General features: G+C 37.2%; 2 protein-coding genes and 1 long non-coding RNA gene across 4 annotated transcripts in view; 2 read left to right on the forward strand and 1 right to left on the reverse strand.

Annotated features, from left to right (window-relative positions):
- The window catches only part of Galntl6 (polypeptide N-acetylgalactosaminyltransferase like 6), a 1,076,513-nt gene that overhangs the window by 174,559 nt on the left and 885,056 nt on the right, over positions 1–16,898 (forward strand). The gene's annotated exons all lie outside the window — the stretch shown is intronic.
- Positions 691–16,606, reverse strand: LOC143269100 (uncharacterized). 2 transcript variants are annotated; one of them, XR_013045455.1, is made up of 4 exons: positions 16,449–16,606; positions 4,325–4,448; positions 2,987–3,023; positions 691–936 (listed from the first exon to the last, which is right to left on the reverse strand). It is a non-coding gene; the product is annotated as an uncharacterized LOC143269100 (long non-coding RNA). The 2 variants fall into 2 exon arrangements; XR_013045454.1 differs by lacking the exon at positions 4,325–4,448.
- LOC102923563 (myeloid-associated differentiation marker-like) lies at positions 12,617–14,628 on the forward strand. Its single transcript, XM_015998593.3, has one exon. It carries the CDS (start codon positions 12,846–12,848, stop codon positions 13,794–13,796), a length of 951 nt encoding a protein of 316 aa, XP_015854079.1. The 5' UTR covers positions 12,617–12,845; the 3' UTR covers positions 13,797–14,628.

Genomic DNA, 16,898 nt, shown 5'->3' on the forward strand with positions numbered 1-16,898 from the left:
GGGCTCCCACAACACATATTACCACCACCACAACAGCAAAATAACAGGATTAACAATCATTGGTCATTAATGTCTCTCAATATCAATAGACTCTTTTCCCCAACTGGGCCCAGGTTAACTGAATTGACGTGAAAAGAGGATCCATCCTTCTGCTGCATACAAGAAACACACCTCAACATCAAGGATAGACATTATCTCAGAGTAAAGGGTTGGAAAAAGATGCTCAATTGCTACTATTTATAATACTATGTAAATGTTTTTCTTAAAAATTTTCTTAAGAGCAAGAGCTCTGCTTTGTTTATCTACTTATGTTTAAATGGTTTCATATACATGCTTAATATATTTTTGTTGTGTTGATGTTATTCAGGATACCATTTTGCCATATTATTATATAATGTTCATAGCTTGTTTGAAATTCTTTAATTATTAAAAGGCTTTGACATTACATTTAATTTAACTAGTAAATCTTTCTATGATAGCTAAGTGACTCTATTTAGAACAATAATAGCTCAATACAAGTAGAAAGAGATAATGATAAACTTTTTCTTTTTAAATATGGTATTATCAATTAAATAAGAACTAGAAATATAGGCAAACTACATTTTCAGCTTTAGTATGAGACAGAAAATTAATTTGTCTTTATGTAAGTATTAAGAAAAATTCAACTTAATTTTAAATATGTTTTAAGAAACTTTATTAGTTAAGATTCTCTAAAGTAATAGAACTCATAAAAGAATATATATTTAAATGGTATGCATTACAGTGGATTTGGGCATATGGTCTGGACTGTCCAACAATGACTTTCTTACACTGGAAAGGTGAAGAATCCTGTAATTATTTACTTCATGAGCATGGATAGCATGGATGTCTCATCAGTTCCAGTTTCCCTCAACATCCTGGTCTTCAGTCTTGGTAGGAATCCTCTAGAAGTTGCTTCTGTGAAAGAATCCATCAACAAGATAGGTTAACCTTACCAGCAAGAATGAGATCAAGTAGATAAAAGACAGTGTTTCTTTCATCTATAGCCTTCCGCCTGGGCTGGCAGTTATCACCCACATTTAGGGTAAGTCTTGTCCTCCAAATAATCTAACCAAAAATAATCTCTCATAGGAGTGCCCAGTAGCTTGTTTATTTAGAGTTGATTCCAGATGCAGTCAAATAAATAACCAAGATTAACTATCATATAGACCTCTGAATAATTAGTATCAATTACTTTTTCACATTTAGAGTAACTTTTGCAATAGAATATAACCTAAGCTGTGAAGATTTGAATAAATTTGGAAATATTCAGAGAGACTGAAATGTAGGCTATAGTATAAAATGAGTACAAACTGTTTAGTGTCTTCATGATGAAGAACATATGCATGGAGCTCTCTCCTCTCTCTCTCTCTCTCTCTCTCTCTCTCTCTCTCTCTCTCTCTCTCTCTCTCTCTCTCTCTCCTTTCTTCCCTTCCTTGCTGTTATGGTTAAAAGTTTTTGCTCTGGTGGGATTAATGTTGATTTTGTTTTGTTTTTCCTTTTTCTTAGGATTCACCAACCCTCTCTTTACAAAAATCCAACAAGAAAATATTTCCAATTGTTTGTTTAGGGGTGGGACACAGTGAGATTTCCCTTTAACACAGTAGCTTGTTTACTGTCATTGACATTGTCTGGATCTTGTTTAGACAGCCTCGTTGTTATGGTCTTATGGACATAGCTTCCCTGCATTTCCAGGAGTCTCAGTCTCACAGCAGACTTCCTGCCGCTCTGGCTCTTAAAATCTTTCTAACTCTTCTTCCCTGAAGTTCCATGAGATTTAGATTGAGTTGTGTTGAGGATGTATCAACTGGGGCTGAGAAAGTTAGTATCTACCAGGGATACTGGCTCTCCAACACAAAAATGCTCACTTCTGAAACTGTATACACACTAACAGCACTGAACAGACTCAGCAGGTTGTTATTTATGTACTGGCTCTCCAACACAAAAATGCTCACTTCTAAAACTGTATACACACTAACAGCACTGAACAGACTCAGCAGGTTGTTATTTATGTAATTATGCCTTAAGTGTGTGCATATATGTAACAATAATAATGAAAAGGGGGTGGTAATTTGAGAGAGAGAGAGAGAGAGAGAGAGAGAGAGAGAGAGAGAGAGAGAGAGAGAGAAATATGGGAGGGTTTGGAGGAAGGAGACATGGGAGGAAAGGAAAGGAGGGAAGTGATTTAATTATATTTCATTAAAATATAATAATATTTAAAAAGGAAAGCAAAGTGAGCGAGCCATGAAGAGTCAGTTCCTGACTTCAGCTTCCTTTCTTGAGTTCCTGCCCTGACTTCCCTCACTGATGGGTCAGAAGCTGTGAGATGAAATAAAGCCTTCTCTCCCCAAAATGATTCCTAGTCCCGTCCACTTTGTTCTGATCAACCTGATCAACCTGGGATTGAAAAGGCACAGAAAGGATGATCCTGTATGCTCATCAGCTTGACTTCGGTTAGTTTGCCTCAGACAAAAAGCACTTCACTTAAGTAGATTGAGAGACTTCTGATTTTTATAGACATCCAAAATACGGGTCATCTAAACATCACTGGCTTATTTACCTCAGTCATTAAGACATTCTATTATCATCTGTAGTAGAATCTGATGTCAATTATTTATAGTGAACATTCCTTTGTATTTCTTTTCATTAAAACTGGCTGTCATAAAAACGAGTATTGCTTCTATCATAAAATCAGGTCATGTTTTATGAATATTTTACTTCCTTTGAACTTTTGGTGAAGAAATAATGACCTTGAAAACTCCTCGTAGCAGTACAACATTGTAACACAAAGACCGCTGCCTCTGTCATTAATCATGGCAGGTGACTGCCCGGAGCTACCATTGGCTTTTCGGAAGGAAAAAATAGAAGATAGAGAAATATGAAAATATTCCTTATAGGCTCCTCTGTCATAGTCAAACATGGAGATGGTGGAAACCTATCCAGCACACAGCATTTGTTTTAATTTTACCTTCAATATGCAGTTGACATGGTTTTTCTTTGAGCCTCTGTCAAATTGAAATCAATATACTAAGTCAGGCAATAGGAATTTAATAACCCAACTGCTAAATATTGCTTCAGTATATCACCTTTTTATTGAGCAATAGAGGTATAATTCATACAGAATCACAGCAGTACTGTCCTAAATAAGTGAGCATGTATCCCTGGTGTTTTAGGTTCATAAAACTATTTTTAGAAGTTTCAGGAAGACAGTCAAAACTTAGAGAAAAGTCAATAAAATAAAGAAAAATAGTCATCTGATAAATCTTTCTTCCTACTGCAGAATAAGAACTGGACCTGTAACACAATCGAAAATGTTCAGAATCAAAAATATAAATGGAGAAATCATTAGTTTTAATTTCAGATCAGAGTAATATATAGTATAGAGAATCTACAACCTCCATCTTCAGTAAACAAGTCATATTCAAAATTAAGGATGCAATGTGACTTTTCCAATTCTTTAAAAAAATTATAAATCAAATCATTTGCTCACTCACAGCATCTTGTCTAAATTATTTATGTATCCATGGGAGAGTACACATCCAGTGTTTTCCTTAATCATGTCTTTACTTCACTTTTTGACGCAGGCTGTCTCAGAGAAGCTTGAACACACTGATTTGTGAAAGATGATGAGCTTTGATCCTCAGTGATCTTCCAGTCTTCACTTCCCAATGTGTTTGCCAATGCAGTTGTCCTTTTACAATGGCAAAATTTCATGGCCAACAGGTTACCAAATGAGCCATGTACCTTTCTCCCAAATTGCTTCTAACAAATCACATTTCACTTGTAATTAAGCTTTTCATATTAGGATTTTTAAATTGAGATATTTTGTAATTTTTAATATTCTCATATCTTCAAAACAGCAAGTCTTCTGTGCCATTTCAACTTTCACCGTGAGTTTGATACCATCATTAGTGTCTGGGTCTGCTACTGATAGATGTCAAATATGGCATAGTAGGTTACAGATTGGGAACTCTGAAACATGTAGACTCCACTGATCTGCATTGACATTGTCCCTTTGATAGAAATGAACCATACACAACTACTTAAATAGATGAAATGTGCTTAGTTCAATTGAGGGAATAAAACTAATTTAAAACAAAATTTAAAAAAATCATATCCAATTTATTAGTGTTACTTAACAAAGCCAATATGGCAGGCTTTATTGCTGGCATAGAAGTTTAGAGATGACTGATTTCTTGGATGTCAGTGTATTGACTATTTGCATGCTGTTTTATGCACCAGTGTTGCAGTTAAGCATTAAAGAAAATACAACTGCGAGTTTGCATGCCTTTCTTTCTCCACATACCTTGTCATCTCTGCCATTCAATAGGCAGCCATGTTCTCTGGTATCTAAATCTCCTGCCTCTGTGTAAAGATGAATCTCATTTCCTTGAAATATCATTCTTGCTTCATCTCACGGAAATGAGGTTCTGTTAAAGCAAATAGAAATACTTGTTAATATTTTTTAAGATATTTTAATATTTATACTATAATTTCCTCATTCACTTCTCTTTCTCCTTCAACCCCCCCATAAATCTCCCTTGCTCCCTCTCAAATTCATTGCCTCTTGTAATTTCATTGTTGTTGCGCGCGCACACACACACACACACACACACACACACACACACGTACATATACACATTCCTAAATATATGCCTGCTCAGTTATATAATGGACTGACCACACTGGAGACAGATTCTTTATATAAAAATATATATGTATATATTATGTAGTTTACATGGTAATATATGATATTATACATAAAATTATGTAAAGAATATATAGATTTACAGACATGATTACATTGGCTATAACTTGAAGTCTTATTTTATCTGAAAATGAAAATGGATATTCTTAATGCCAGTAAACAGAGAAAAGTAATTAAATAATTTTGGGACATACTGCCATCTTTGCGGCCTGTGCACCATTTACCCACAGAGCATCTAAGTCAGCATTAGTCCTTACTCAAATTCAGTCATCTGAACACAGAGAGCAATGTAGTTAGACACCTGACATGGGCCTCAGTCCTCCAAGTGTTCCGCTACTCAAATGTATGTGTATCCTGAAACACACGTGCACACACACACAGACATTATTGATCATCTGCTTTCATATTTGTTCATCATATTTGTTTAAATAGAAACAACATAGAAGAATGCCATTCTGTTCAATAAAATGTCTAACTGCAAAGCTCTCTTTTATCAAAGACAAATATGTGCCATAACTGTCAATATGTGACTAAATTAAGACACTTAAAATACTGCTCATAATGAATTAAGAACAATTTATAGTTGTGTCATTGCACTTATGGGAGGGAAATAAAGGTATTGAAAAATAATAGCCATCCTCTACAAAGGATACTGTCATTGTAGGGGACGAGGACTAAACCAACATTTAATTCTTACCTATCCTATGGCATATAAAACTGTCTACATAATCACACAACAAGCAAAAATTTCCTGAACACATTTATATTGTTAAAGTCTTTTGGGGGTGCTTTTTGGGCATAAGCAGGAGGCTGAATTAACTCACATTACATTTTGATATTGAGGTAAACATACCATCTTCCTTCCTTAATGTAACTTTAGAAAATGTTACATTCTGAATAATTTAAATATTGATCCATAGGATATCAATAGTGGGCCAAGGAAGTAGAGTCTACTTCAGGCAGAAGTATAGACAGGGCTTTACATACACCCTTAGTCACTTTCATATTTTTAGATACTAATTAATTGTTATTAATTTTATATTTGAATGATAACTGAGGTGATTAAAAGTTACTATTACATTGAGCCAAGCAGACACTTTCTTATTTTACTTATACCTTACTAAGCCTGCCAACTCTATTAATAAGGATAAAAATTAAGTTATTATTTGAAAAACACAATTTAGTTTGCCTTCATCACCCAATACTGGTGCTAAGATCAGGTTCAAGTGATTTTTGAGAACTAAATCAGGATATTCTATCATAAAGAGCTGTTATTCTCCTTAACAGATTATTCTTAAGTGTTTATGTTTCATTTTAAATATATTGAGGACAGATAAAAGGAAATATTAAGTAAGATCATGTCCTTGAATTTATTTTTTTTTTGTACCAAGAACTGATACAGTCTCAAAGAACTTTTCAAAAACTTGAAGACTGGACCATGTATTTGATTTCCCGTATAATACAATATTTTTACAAACTCTTTCAGAATTTCCTGCAAAGCATCTTGATAATATTCAACTCCACTCCTTTCCAAAGCTCTTCCTTATGCCCCCTCACCAATTATGTCTACTTTCTTTAGAAGAGAAAGCTGCTCGGTCAGTAGATGTTCTGATCATCTGGTTCTTGAAATCGTCCAACCTCCTCTTCCAAGATATTTCCTAGAGCTTGTGGTAGGGGTTGAGCTATAGATGTATTAACTTGTGTCAAGCACTCCATGATCAGTTCATCTCTGTACTTTGACCTCTTATGGCTTTCTGTAATGATCTGTGTCTGCTGCAAAATATCTTTGAAGAGAATAAGTGCTACATTTGTCTATGAACATAAGTAATGGCACATGCCTTTATTCCTAGCACTCAGGAGCCAGAAGCAGTTGCATCTCTGAGTTCAAGGTCAGCCTGGTCTGCAGAGCAAGTTCTAGGACAGTCAGGGCTACACAAAGAAACCCTGCCTTGAAAAACAAACAAACAATAAAACAAAATGAACAAAAAAAGAATACAATGATGAATTACACTGTTATTTTAATACAAAAAAGAGCAAATCAACTACAATTCAGCGATTGTGTTTTAAAGGAAACTGAATGTGTGTGTGTGTGTGTGTGTTAGAGAGGGTCAGAGAGAAAGGGAGAGGAAAGAAATGTAAAGAGAGAGACAGAGACATAGAGAGAGAGCAAGTTTATATCCCACATGAGACTATCCTACATATAGTTAGAAACAGTGCATTTCTGGTTGAAAGTCAGACCTGATAATTCCAGGCATACTTTTATCCTGCTTATATTAGCTGATGGAATAAGAACATACAATTCTAAGGATTTACTACTAGCATAATATTTCTGTGCTACTTTCTTAAATTTATTTTTTGAAACTTCACACATGAGTACTGCATCTAAAACAGTTCTGTTCTCAGATTTCCTGTTCCAACTACCAACTTCTCCTGTGCATCTCCTTTCCCCTGACTTCTTCCCAAATTCAAGAACTCTTCTTCTTTAGTTATTATATACATACATACATACATACATACATACATACATACATACATATAAACACTTCATACCTTCTATATCTCTTCTATATTTCAATAGGTATGATTTTCTTTGAATTAAAAGGCAAATAACGTTGTGTCTCATCATGCAATTTGAAATGTTATAGACTATGTTGGAACAGAAACTATAAGGTAAATGTCATATGATTTTTATAAATATACATGTGTATAATTTATTAATATTTAGTATAATTTTTCACATTCACAAAACATCAAGATATTTAAATGTGGTATGTGTCTATTTGTCTTTTAGTATAAGAACTCTGTATTTAATATTTCAAAATAGTGTAAACTAAAGAGAAGAGAACGATTACATTGCTCCAACTGATTTGGATTTAAGATTTTTGTATGTTAAATGAAATTGTGTGCTTTCAAGCATAATCAACAAATACATAATATCACTAAGCTGGATGAAATGTTTCCTGACATTAGACTATAAAAGTAACAGTAATGAATTTAGACTTCTCAAACTAGCAGTGCAATGAAAACTTTCCACACATGGGGTGTCTAAGAATACACCTGACCCTTTTTGGTAGCTGGGATGGAAGGATTTTATAACCCATTAATGGCTACAGTACCAGTAAAAGCATGGTTCTGTGTTTAAAACATAAACATGAAAGTAACACAAGTCTTTCACATAAGCTTAGCTCTGGGGTCTCCTAAATCCACAAGAAGAGAAGGGCATAAACCAATGGTAACACTATCAGAGCAAGTAATACAGCTGATTGAAAATACAGTTGAGTGCTCCCAGCAGATGAAGGTGTGGATTTCTCCATACATCATCTTAATGGCAATATTTTCCACAAAGAGACGTGGCACACTTCTTTCATATTTCATGAGTTCTATTTGCCTGACTTCAAAATGCCAAATGTGCTGGTGAACAGTGCCTTAATATTCATGGGATTTGCAGATGGCTTTGACAGTTGTCAACTAGAGGAATGGCTTCATCAGCAAGGAATCTGACTTATGGTTTCCGGCACACATAAAATCACGTAGTAATTCACATATGCATTTTATCTGAAAGGTATTCTTTGCATAGTTATCTTTTATGAAAATTATATGGATATAAATCCTTTATGCAACAGAAAGATATTTCAAATGCTACTTGGCTTTATGTTGAATATTATAGGGAATTTTATTAGCTCCAGACATTTAAAAATTGTCCTACTTTTACAAATGCAGTTGGAAAGATACAGTCCAGTAAGTATCCTGAAACATCTCAAGAACGGACTCCATCCCAACACGAGCCGCACATCAATGGGGACAATTTTTACCACTTCTTTTTATATAGTTCAAACACATATTTAATTGTTTAGTTTAGGACAAAATATTAGGGCATCTCTGTTCATCTCAAAGGGTTTACAGTCTGTTTCTTAGGCATATTCTAATCATTTTGTCCACGGAACTATAAAACAAATTGAAATTTCCTCATGCAAATCATTGCTGTCAATCTTAAAAGTTTTATACATTTTTTTTCACACAATGGTGGTGATTAATTTTACATTGAATGTATTTTGTTCACACACATGTACTTTATGATAATTCACAATAGGTGTTAGTTCACTGTATGAGTAGGGAGAATCGGTGCTTTAATTATCAAGGGGTTTAGGCTAGACCTATGAGCTGTTTGGTCCCTTTCCAAACTTTGGTCATGCTTTAGCCTGAGCACCTTATGAGCATTATCTTGATTAACTAGGTGCCATCGTCAACCCATTCTGTAGATGGAGTAAATGAAATAATCCATTGAAGATTTCCGCACTGGCAAATGGTTGAAACCTGGTGAGGACCTGGGCCTTCTTACTCCACAGCCTGAGTTCCAACAATACTCTCAACTCTCAGAATGTGAACCTCAATGAGAACTGAGGTGACAGTCCCACCCCAGTTCTCTTCCCACACTTTGCAAGACACGAGTTATTTCTATATAGCAATAACTAAATTGTGCCTGGAAATACTGTCTGGAGATTTTATTCTTCCAACAATGGAACCCAGTGTACAGGTGATATGAAGTTTTGGAGTTCAGTGTGACATTTTTTTTTTTTTTTTTTTTTTTTTTTTTTTTTTTTTTTGGTTTTTCGAGACAGGGTTTCTCTGTGTAGTTTTGCGCCTTTCCTGGAACTCACTTGGTAGCCCAGGCTGGCCTCGAACTCACAGAGATCCGCCTGCCTCTGCCTCCCGAGTGCTGGGATTAAAGGCGTGCGCCACCACCGCCCGGCCCCAGTGTGACATTTTTTTTCTATTTTCTTAGTTTAAAAAATATCCTTTTAGTTTTAAGTAACAAAGGTATGGTGGCATCCCAAAGAATGGTGAGGGGAGCTGCAGTACTGATATCAATGAACTATACATCCTTATTTCCTGGAATTTCACTATTGGATTTACACTCATAAGAGTACAAAGTCCTAATGAGTATGTATAACAGATGATAATACTTCAGCACTGCAGAGGAAGAAGATTTCTTTATGAGTTTAATGTTCAGCATAGCCTACCTAAGGAATTCCACACTACCTAGAGATATACAGCAAGACCCATTCTGAAAACAGACAAACACAAATACAATATCAAAGAATGCTAATGTTTCCACTTCCCTGAGAAACATTATGGGTAGAGAAGGCTGGACTTTTTTCCAAGTGTCTTCGCTGTGATTTAGCATGAGCCAGATTATCCTATCTGTGTTTGTAGCTGGTTGTTTAAAAATATAAATAACTCAAATTCTGAGAGTCACCAAAACCTTGGATCTGGAGTCACCAAATTTGGAGTCACCAAAACCTTGAGTCACAAGAGGGCACAGTTGTCCTTCTCTCAGCATTTCCCTAGCTATCCCCTATCTCATCCATTTGGATATTCTTTCTAGAAACATCTAAATTCTCTCATTTCCATTCTCTACCCATTTCCTGTGTATTAACTCACAGGAAGTCTAGAGCAAGACCACAGTCTTCACCAGGAAACAAATGCCTTCCCAGGTCTTCTGTGAGTGATGGGAGATGGAGATAGGCTATTGCTAGAACCTCCTAGGACACCTAGGATGATGAAGGCAGTGGTGAGCAGGAGATGAGGACCAACACTGGAGGCTGTCTTCTGATGTCCACATAGTCTATGACAAGTGCCTACCCACTCACACACACACACACACACACACACACACACACACACACACATACACCAAAAATATCATACACACACACACACACATTCAGCAAACATCATTCTAAAGCAAATTTTTTTATTAATTGAGAATTTTCTATAATATATTTGATCATATTCACTGTCATCCCTCAACTCTTCCCAGATCCACCCCATTTCACACCCACACAATTTTCCATACTTGTTTAGTTTCTTTTTTATTTTTATTTTCAAGCCCTTTGTTCAATTTGTGCTGCCCACATCTTGGCTATGTGGGCATTCACTAAAATGTTGTTGACATACTAAAGGCAGTAGACAATAAATACTCACTTATGGGTAGGATTTCATGATCACTAACCTACTCTAAAGCTCGGGGATGTGTAGACCTTGTACAGGTTGTTAAAATGTCTGTCCATATGTGAAACTGCCTGTTGCACACAGAAAAGAACGTGTCCTTGTTGACATCTACTGCCTCTTATTTTTACCCCATCTGCCCCATCTTCTGCAATGACCCAAGGGGTCATGGGGATCAGCTTCCAAAGGAACACTAGGAAGAATGAAATGGAGTTTGGGGTGAGAGGGCATCATAGTGGAGCAAATACAGGAAGGATGACTAACATTAAAGACATTTTGAAAATGTAATATGAATACCTACTACTGTAGAAGCCTCCTAAAATATATACATAAACATATATACATATATATGCATATATAGTATGCATATTAGATGAGTCCAAATGAAGTTAACCTATAAAGAGTTGACGAACAAATAAAAAAGCACGGCACAAGGAATGAGTTATCTTTTTTTTAGATGGTGGCCAGTGATGGCCCATAGTCTCCCAAACATTATTAGCTATTGCCCATGTTCTGGGTTACCCTCAAGAACTTGACAGTAAGTTCTTACTCCTGAAGATGCTATGTATTTGAGTCTTAGGAAATGGAGAAATTAAGCTGGTGCTGGCATGGGAGCCTCACCAGTCCTGGTTAGCATTGATGGTGTTATGCTTAATGCTAGAGGAGAAATGTAATCATTAATCACACTCATCTGTGAGCATTGTGAGCTACAGTAATGACTGACTTGGTGGAAAATGCCCACTGGTGAATTACGATATGAATGTAATGGAAATAACCACCAATTTCTAATTGGTCTTAAGACTTGTTCTAGGAGACAAAACACAGACTCGGCATGGCTTTTGTGGCCACAATGAGTTTACTTTTTTGTCCGTAAACTTTGAACAATTTTTTATTCTGTCATGGTGATATAATTTTTTTTAAGGACATGAATCTGGGTATAGGAAAAAGGGACAAGAATTGTATGACTAATAACAGAACCTATAAGAACTCAAAGCTCCAGAAATAAATAAAAACAAAATACATATTATTTGTAAATTTACACAGACATATTAATACACATATATGTACGTCAGTCCCACACAAGAAACCAAGTAAAGTAAGAAGAGACTAAATTTCAGGCACATATGCATATATAGAACACTCTCTAAGCAACCCAATCCTCTGATATCCTCAATCTCTATCTCCCCATCCACTCAAGAAAGAAAAGGATAACCCTTAAGAAACTTACACAGTATTAAAGAACCGTGCTTACAAAACTGGGTTGAGCACACAGGATTACTTGCAACCCCTGCACTTGGGAGGTTGAGCCAGGGGAAAAAAGAGGTTAGGGCCAGCCTTAGCTACATACTAAGTTCCAGTTTAACCTGAGCTGAATGAGATACTCCCTTAAAGAGCCATTAAAATAATAATAAAGCTACACAGTCATTTTCTTTCATAACTAGGAGGAGGAGGGAAGTAAATTTTTAAAAGTCTAAGAATGCCTTTAAAGCTAAAAAAAAAAAAAAAAAAAGTCCATTTTAAAAATTGAGCCAGAAGGGACACCATCACTGGCCCTCAGAAATATAAGAAAATAGCCTTTAAGGTCATGTTGGATATATTTTTGTCTAGACCCGTGTGCTTTTTGGATTTTGGCTTTTGGTTTTTCATTTGTTTATTTGTCGTTTGATACACAGAAAGGTATAGGGAGAAAAGACATCCATCCATCTCTTGCTTCCTTCAGTATGGACTAGAGTAGCGGGTTTTTAGTAAGCCTGATAAAAATCGTTGAGCCATTTACAAGCCGCCTAGGAACTCTGGGTCTGTTCTCAAAGCCTCAAGCAGAATGCTGTAAATTATTGACTGCCAGAGGTTTTTTCTAGCTTAAAGGGGAAGTATTCGATGGACTGCCTACCCCCAAACCCTGCCGCCTTTAACACACGCGTAACTGCCTAAGACCCAGCTAGAGAGAACAGTAGGTATGCTTTGGCACTGAGGCGCTTTGAATGGCCCACGGCATGAGCAACTTCAGAAGCCACAGTCTGCAGACATATTCCGATCAGCCTTTTTCACAGGAGTGCGATTCAGTCTCTCTTCACAATCCAGGACTTTCTCTGCCAGTTTCTCGGCTTAAATGACAGCCATGCCGGTATCGGTGGTCCAGACCACCATCAAGACCAAGGTCTCGCCAGGCCTGGAGTCTTTGACGATCGTGGGGTCCCCTCGGGCGTTGTTCCGACCCCTGGGCCTTCTCCGCCTGCTGCAGCTGTTTTCGACCTGTTTGGCTTTCTCACTAGTGGCCTACAAGGGTGCCTGGATGGGCGCCATGGCCAACTGGTGCATGTTCTCCTGGTGCTTCTGTTTCTCCATGACCCTGCTGGTCCTCAGCCTGGAGTTGGGTGGATTCCAGAGCCGCTTCCCCCTGTCCTGGCTGGATTTCCCCATCACCTGCGCCTCCTACGGTGTCCTCTTCTGCCTGTCGTCTTCCATCATCTACCCTATCACCTGTGTGCGGTTCATGGCTCACGGGTCTGCCAGAAAATTCGCCGTCAGCGCCACAATCTTCTCCTGCATCGCCTGTGTGGCTTATATAACAGAAGTGGCCTGGACTCACACAAGGCCAGGTGAGATGACTGGCTATATGGCCACTGTGTCCGGGCAGCTCAAGGTCTTTGAGTCCTTTGTAGCCTGTGTTATCTTCGTCTTCATCAGCAACCCACAGCTGTACATGCACGAACTGGCTCTGGAGTGGTGCCTGGCCGTGTATGCCATATGCTTCGTCCTAACCATGGTGATCATCCTGCTGAACCTGGGGAATTGCAGCAACATCGTGCCCATGCCCCTCCCCACCTTCTTGACCGGCATGGCCTTCCTGTCTGTCCTCATGTACACTACCGCCGTCGTCCTCTGGCCCCTCTACCAGTTCAGTGAAGCATCTCCAGGCCAGTCCCAAAGGACCACGGATGCGACCTGTCAGTACACACGTCCCCACTCAGTGTGTTCCTGGGATCGCCACCTGGTGGTGGCGATCTTGACTGGTGTCAACCTGCTGACGTATATCGCTGATTTTATTCACTCTAGCTAGCTGGTGTTTGTCAAGGTCTAAGGTTTCCAAGGGGTCCTGTGGCATGTCCCTGGGGCAGTCTCCATTCTTCTTGCCCTGTTTTCTCCTGTCCCCTCTTCTTTATGCCTTCTATCAGATTCATTGTTCCTTTTCTGGTTTATTTTCTTGCCCACCATCCTGCTATGCCCCTGAGCTGTGTCTCCACAGCCCTCCGCTTTCACACTTTTGCTTGTCCAATGTACGTTTTTCAGTGAGTTTTCTATGAGTCTCTTTATTTCCTGGTCGTATCTTTCTCTTTCCTGAGAAGCCCTCAGACTCCTTACTGTGTCTACCCACTACTTCTGCCACTAAAGGAGTTGGCTGCACATATCCCAGACTCCTTTACAGCTCTTCATACCAGGTACCTGGGGGGCCTCTTGCCAAACCATGAGGAAATGCTGTTTTAAATTTTCAGGTTTCTTCTTTAAGCACTATTATTCTTACCTTATACGTGTCATGTTCCCTCAGTTAGTACTTAATTTTTATTTCTAACCCAAAACATTATCGCATGTCAGTCTCTGACTCTCTCTGTCTGGAATTCCTCTTTGCTTGATTAATTACTATTGTGAGGGTTTGATCTCAGATTTAATATCTCAAGTCTTACTGATCCCACATACACAATACCAAAAGCATATTTTATTTCATGTGCTCATCTGGACACCATTATCTACTACACAGAAAGTTGTTAATAAATACAAATCGAAATCAACGTACTTATTTTAAAAGTCCAACATATAACATCCATACAATTTATGTAAACATAAAGCTAATAGTAGCTTCTAATAAAAGCCAATATATTTTGACTTAAGATAAATTGAATGTTTTATTTTGTTGTTGAATACACAGTTTGCTTTGTATAAACACAACAATTCATATATATATATATATATATATATATATATATATATATCAGTGGATCTCAACTCCTGGGTCATAACCCCTTTGGGGATTTGAATGACTCTTTCACAGGGGTAGCCTAAGACCATTGGAAAACACAGATATTTACATTATGATTCATAATGGTAACAAAATTACAGGTTTGAAGTAGCAACTAAAATAATCTTATGGCTGGGGATCACCACAATATGAAGAGCTATTTTAAAGGGTTGCAACATTAGGAAGATTGAAAACCACTTGTATAAAGCATCACTATAAGTGGTTCTTTCATTGCATCATTTTCTACCTATATTAATATTTCCACTGATTGCTGTACTTCATTTTATCTAATTAATGAAGCCACAACTATGATACAACTTTAAGATGTTATATACAATAAACAGTTGGGTTTTTTTTCTATACCTAATCTTTTCTCACTTAAATTAGACAATAAAACTAAGGTGATTATCAGACTTTATTTTACAAGATTATATTGGAGCCGGGCAGTGGTGGCGCATGCCCTTAATATCATCACTCAGGAGGCAGAGGCACGTGGATCTCTGTGAGTTTGAGGCCAGCCTAGGCTACCGAGTGAGTTCCAGGAAAGGCGCAAGGCTACACAGAGAAACTCTTGTCTCGAAAAACAAACAAACAAAGAACAAGTTTATATTGGAAAACACAAAGAAGGACTTTCTTAAATATAAGAAGAGCATTTTCATAATTTTCACACAGAAGTTATCAGTATTGATTTTAACTGCCAACTGAGGCTCATTTCCCAAAAATAGCACAACAGTTTGTCACAGAATTGATTATATTTTCTCAGCTTTTAAGTTGGGGACAAAAATACAAAGCATTTAATTATTAACTAATCTTAACTAAGGAAAGCAAATGAAACTCTAACCTGGACATGCATGAGTATATCAAAAAACTTGCAAACAACTCTGGGGAAGATTTAAAAATACCTATGCATAACAACAAACTCTCTCCAAGGTTACTACAGATCTCTCTCCAAAAAAAGGGGGGATTTTGTGGATAACTTAAAACAGTTTTAAGTTAAGATGACAGACTATTATCTAATTTACATATTAAGACTTTTTGGCTTCAGTTTTATGTCCAAGAAAGGGAAAGAAAATTACCAGAGTATGCCCACTAGGGAATCTTGAAAAAATAGGGACAGAAATCTTATTTATGGGTGTTTAGGAGACAAATAGGGTATAAAACTAGGTTGCATATTTGTGTATTTAACTAGAAACATTGGGTACATTAACACCTGCGCAGTAGGATAACACCTATACCCAACATAACTTCTCCAATAGGATCACGCATGATGGGGCTGTACAGAAAACATGAGCTTGCCAAGGACAGCCCTTCACAGTACAGCTGAGAAAACACTTCAAGAGGAAAAGTGAGAGTGGAAAGGTGTAACAAGCTCCTGGAGACTCGCACAGAAAAATACAGAAGACAGACAGCGGTAGTGAAAACACTCCGGTATTAATAGTTTTAACATGTTTTATTCCAAAGCAATCTCACTGAGAAGTTGTTTTTTGCCTGTATAGACGCTATGAGAAAGTCACCACCAGAGCTGCAAAGCTAATCTTACTTTAGATTTTTAAATGACAAAAATAGGCTCATACCACATGCATTTGATTGGGTAAGAAAAAAAAAATTATGTCTTTAGCTATAATTTGTTCGTGAAATAGTAATTTATGAAATAGTAATCATAATGAGCAACATTCTGTGAAACACATGCAGACTTACCTTCATGATGGTCAGAATTCATGCTGCTTTTAGAGCAGTGCACCATGGATTTGGGGAATAAATGGGAGGTAGGGAACTCGGTATCCAGAGAGAAGTCACTCATCAAGTTTTATCTAGGAAAGACATATATTTTATTATAATACCTATAATCAATGCTTTACCAGGAAAATACCTTGAAAGATTATTTCAAAGGCATTTCCTAGAAAGATCCTTCTCAACCACTTTCATCTCCTCATACAGACTCTTCAACATGAGAAGATTGCTTCCACTTTACATTTTAGAAAGCACAGGCAGAGAGACTGAGCAATCGCCAAGGATAAGGTTCTATGGTGAGAGTTTAAAAGAGCTAGGTTTGCAACTACATTAGTCATGATCTTTTCACATGCAGTACTCACTTCCTCCAGTGATAATTAGAATAAACAAATTGCCCATGATTCATTATATTGATGC

This window comes from Peromyscus maniculatus, chromosome 17 (genome assembly GCF_049852395.1).
Source record: "Peromyscus maniculatus bairdii isolate BWxNUB_F1_BW_parent chromosome 17, HU_Pman_BW_mat_3.1, whole genome shotgun sequence".
NCBI classification, from domain to species: Eukaryota; Metazoa; Chordata; class Mammalia; order Rodentia; family Cricetidae; genus Peromyscus; species Peromyscus maniculatus.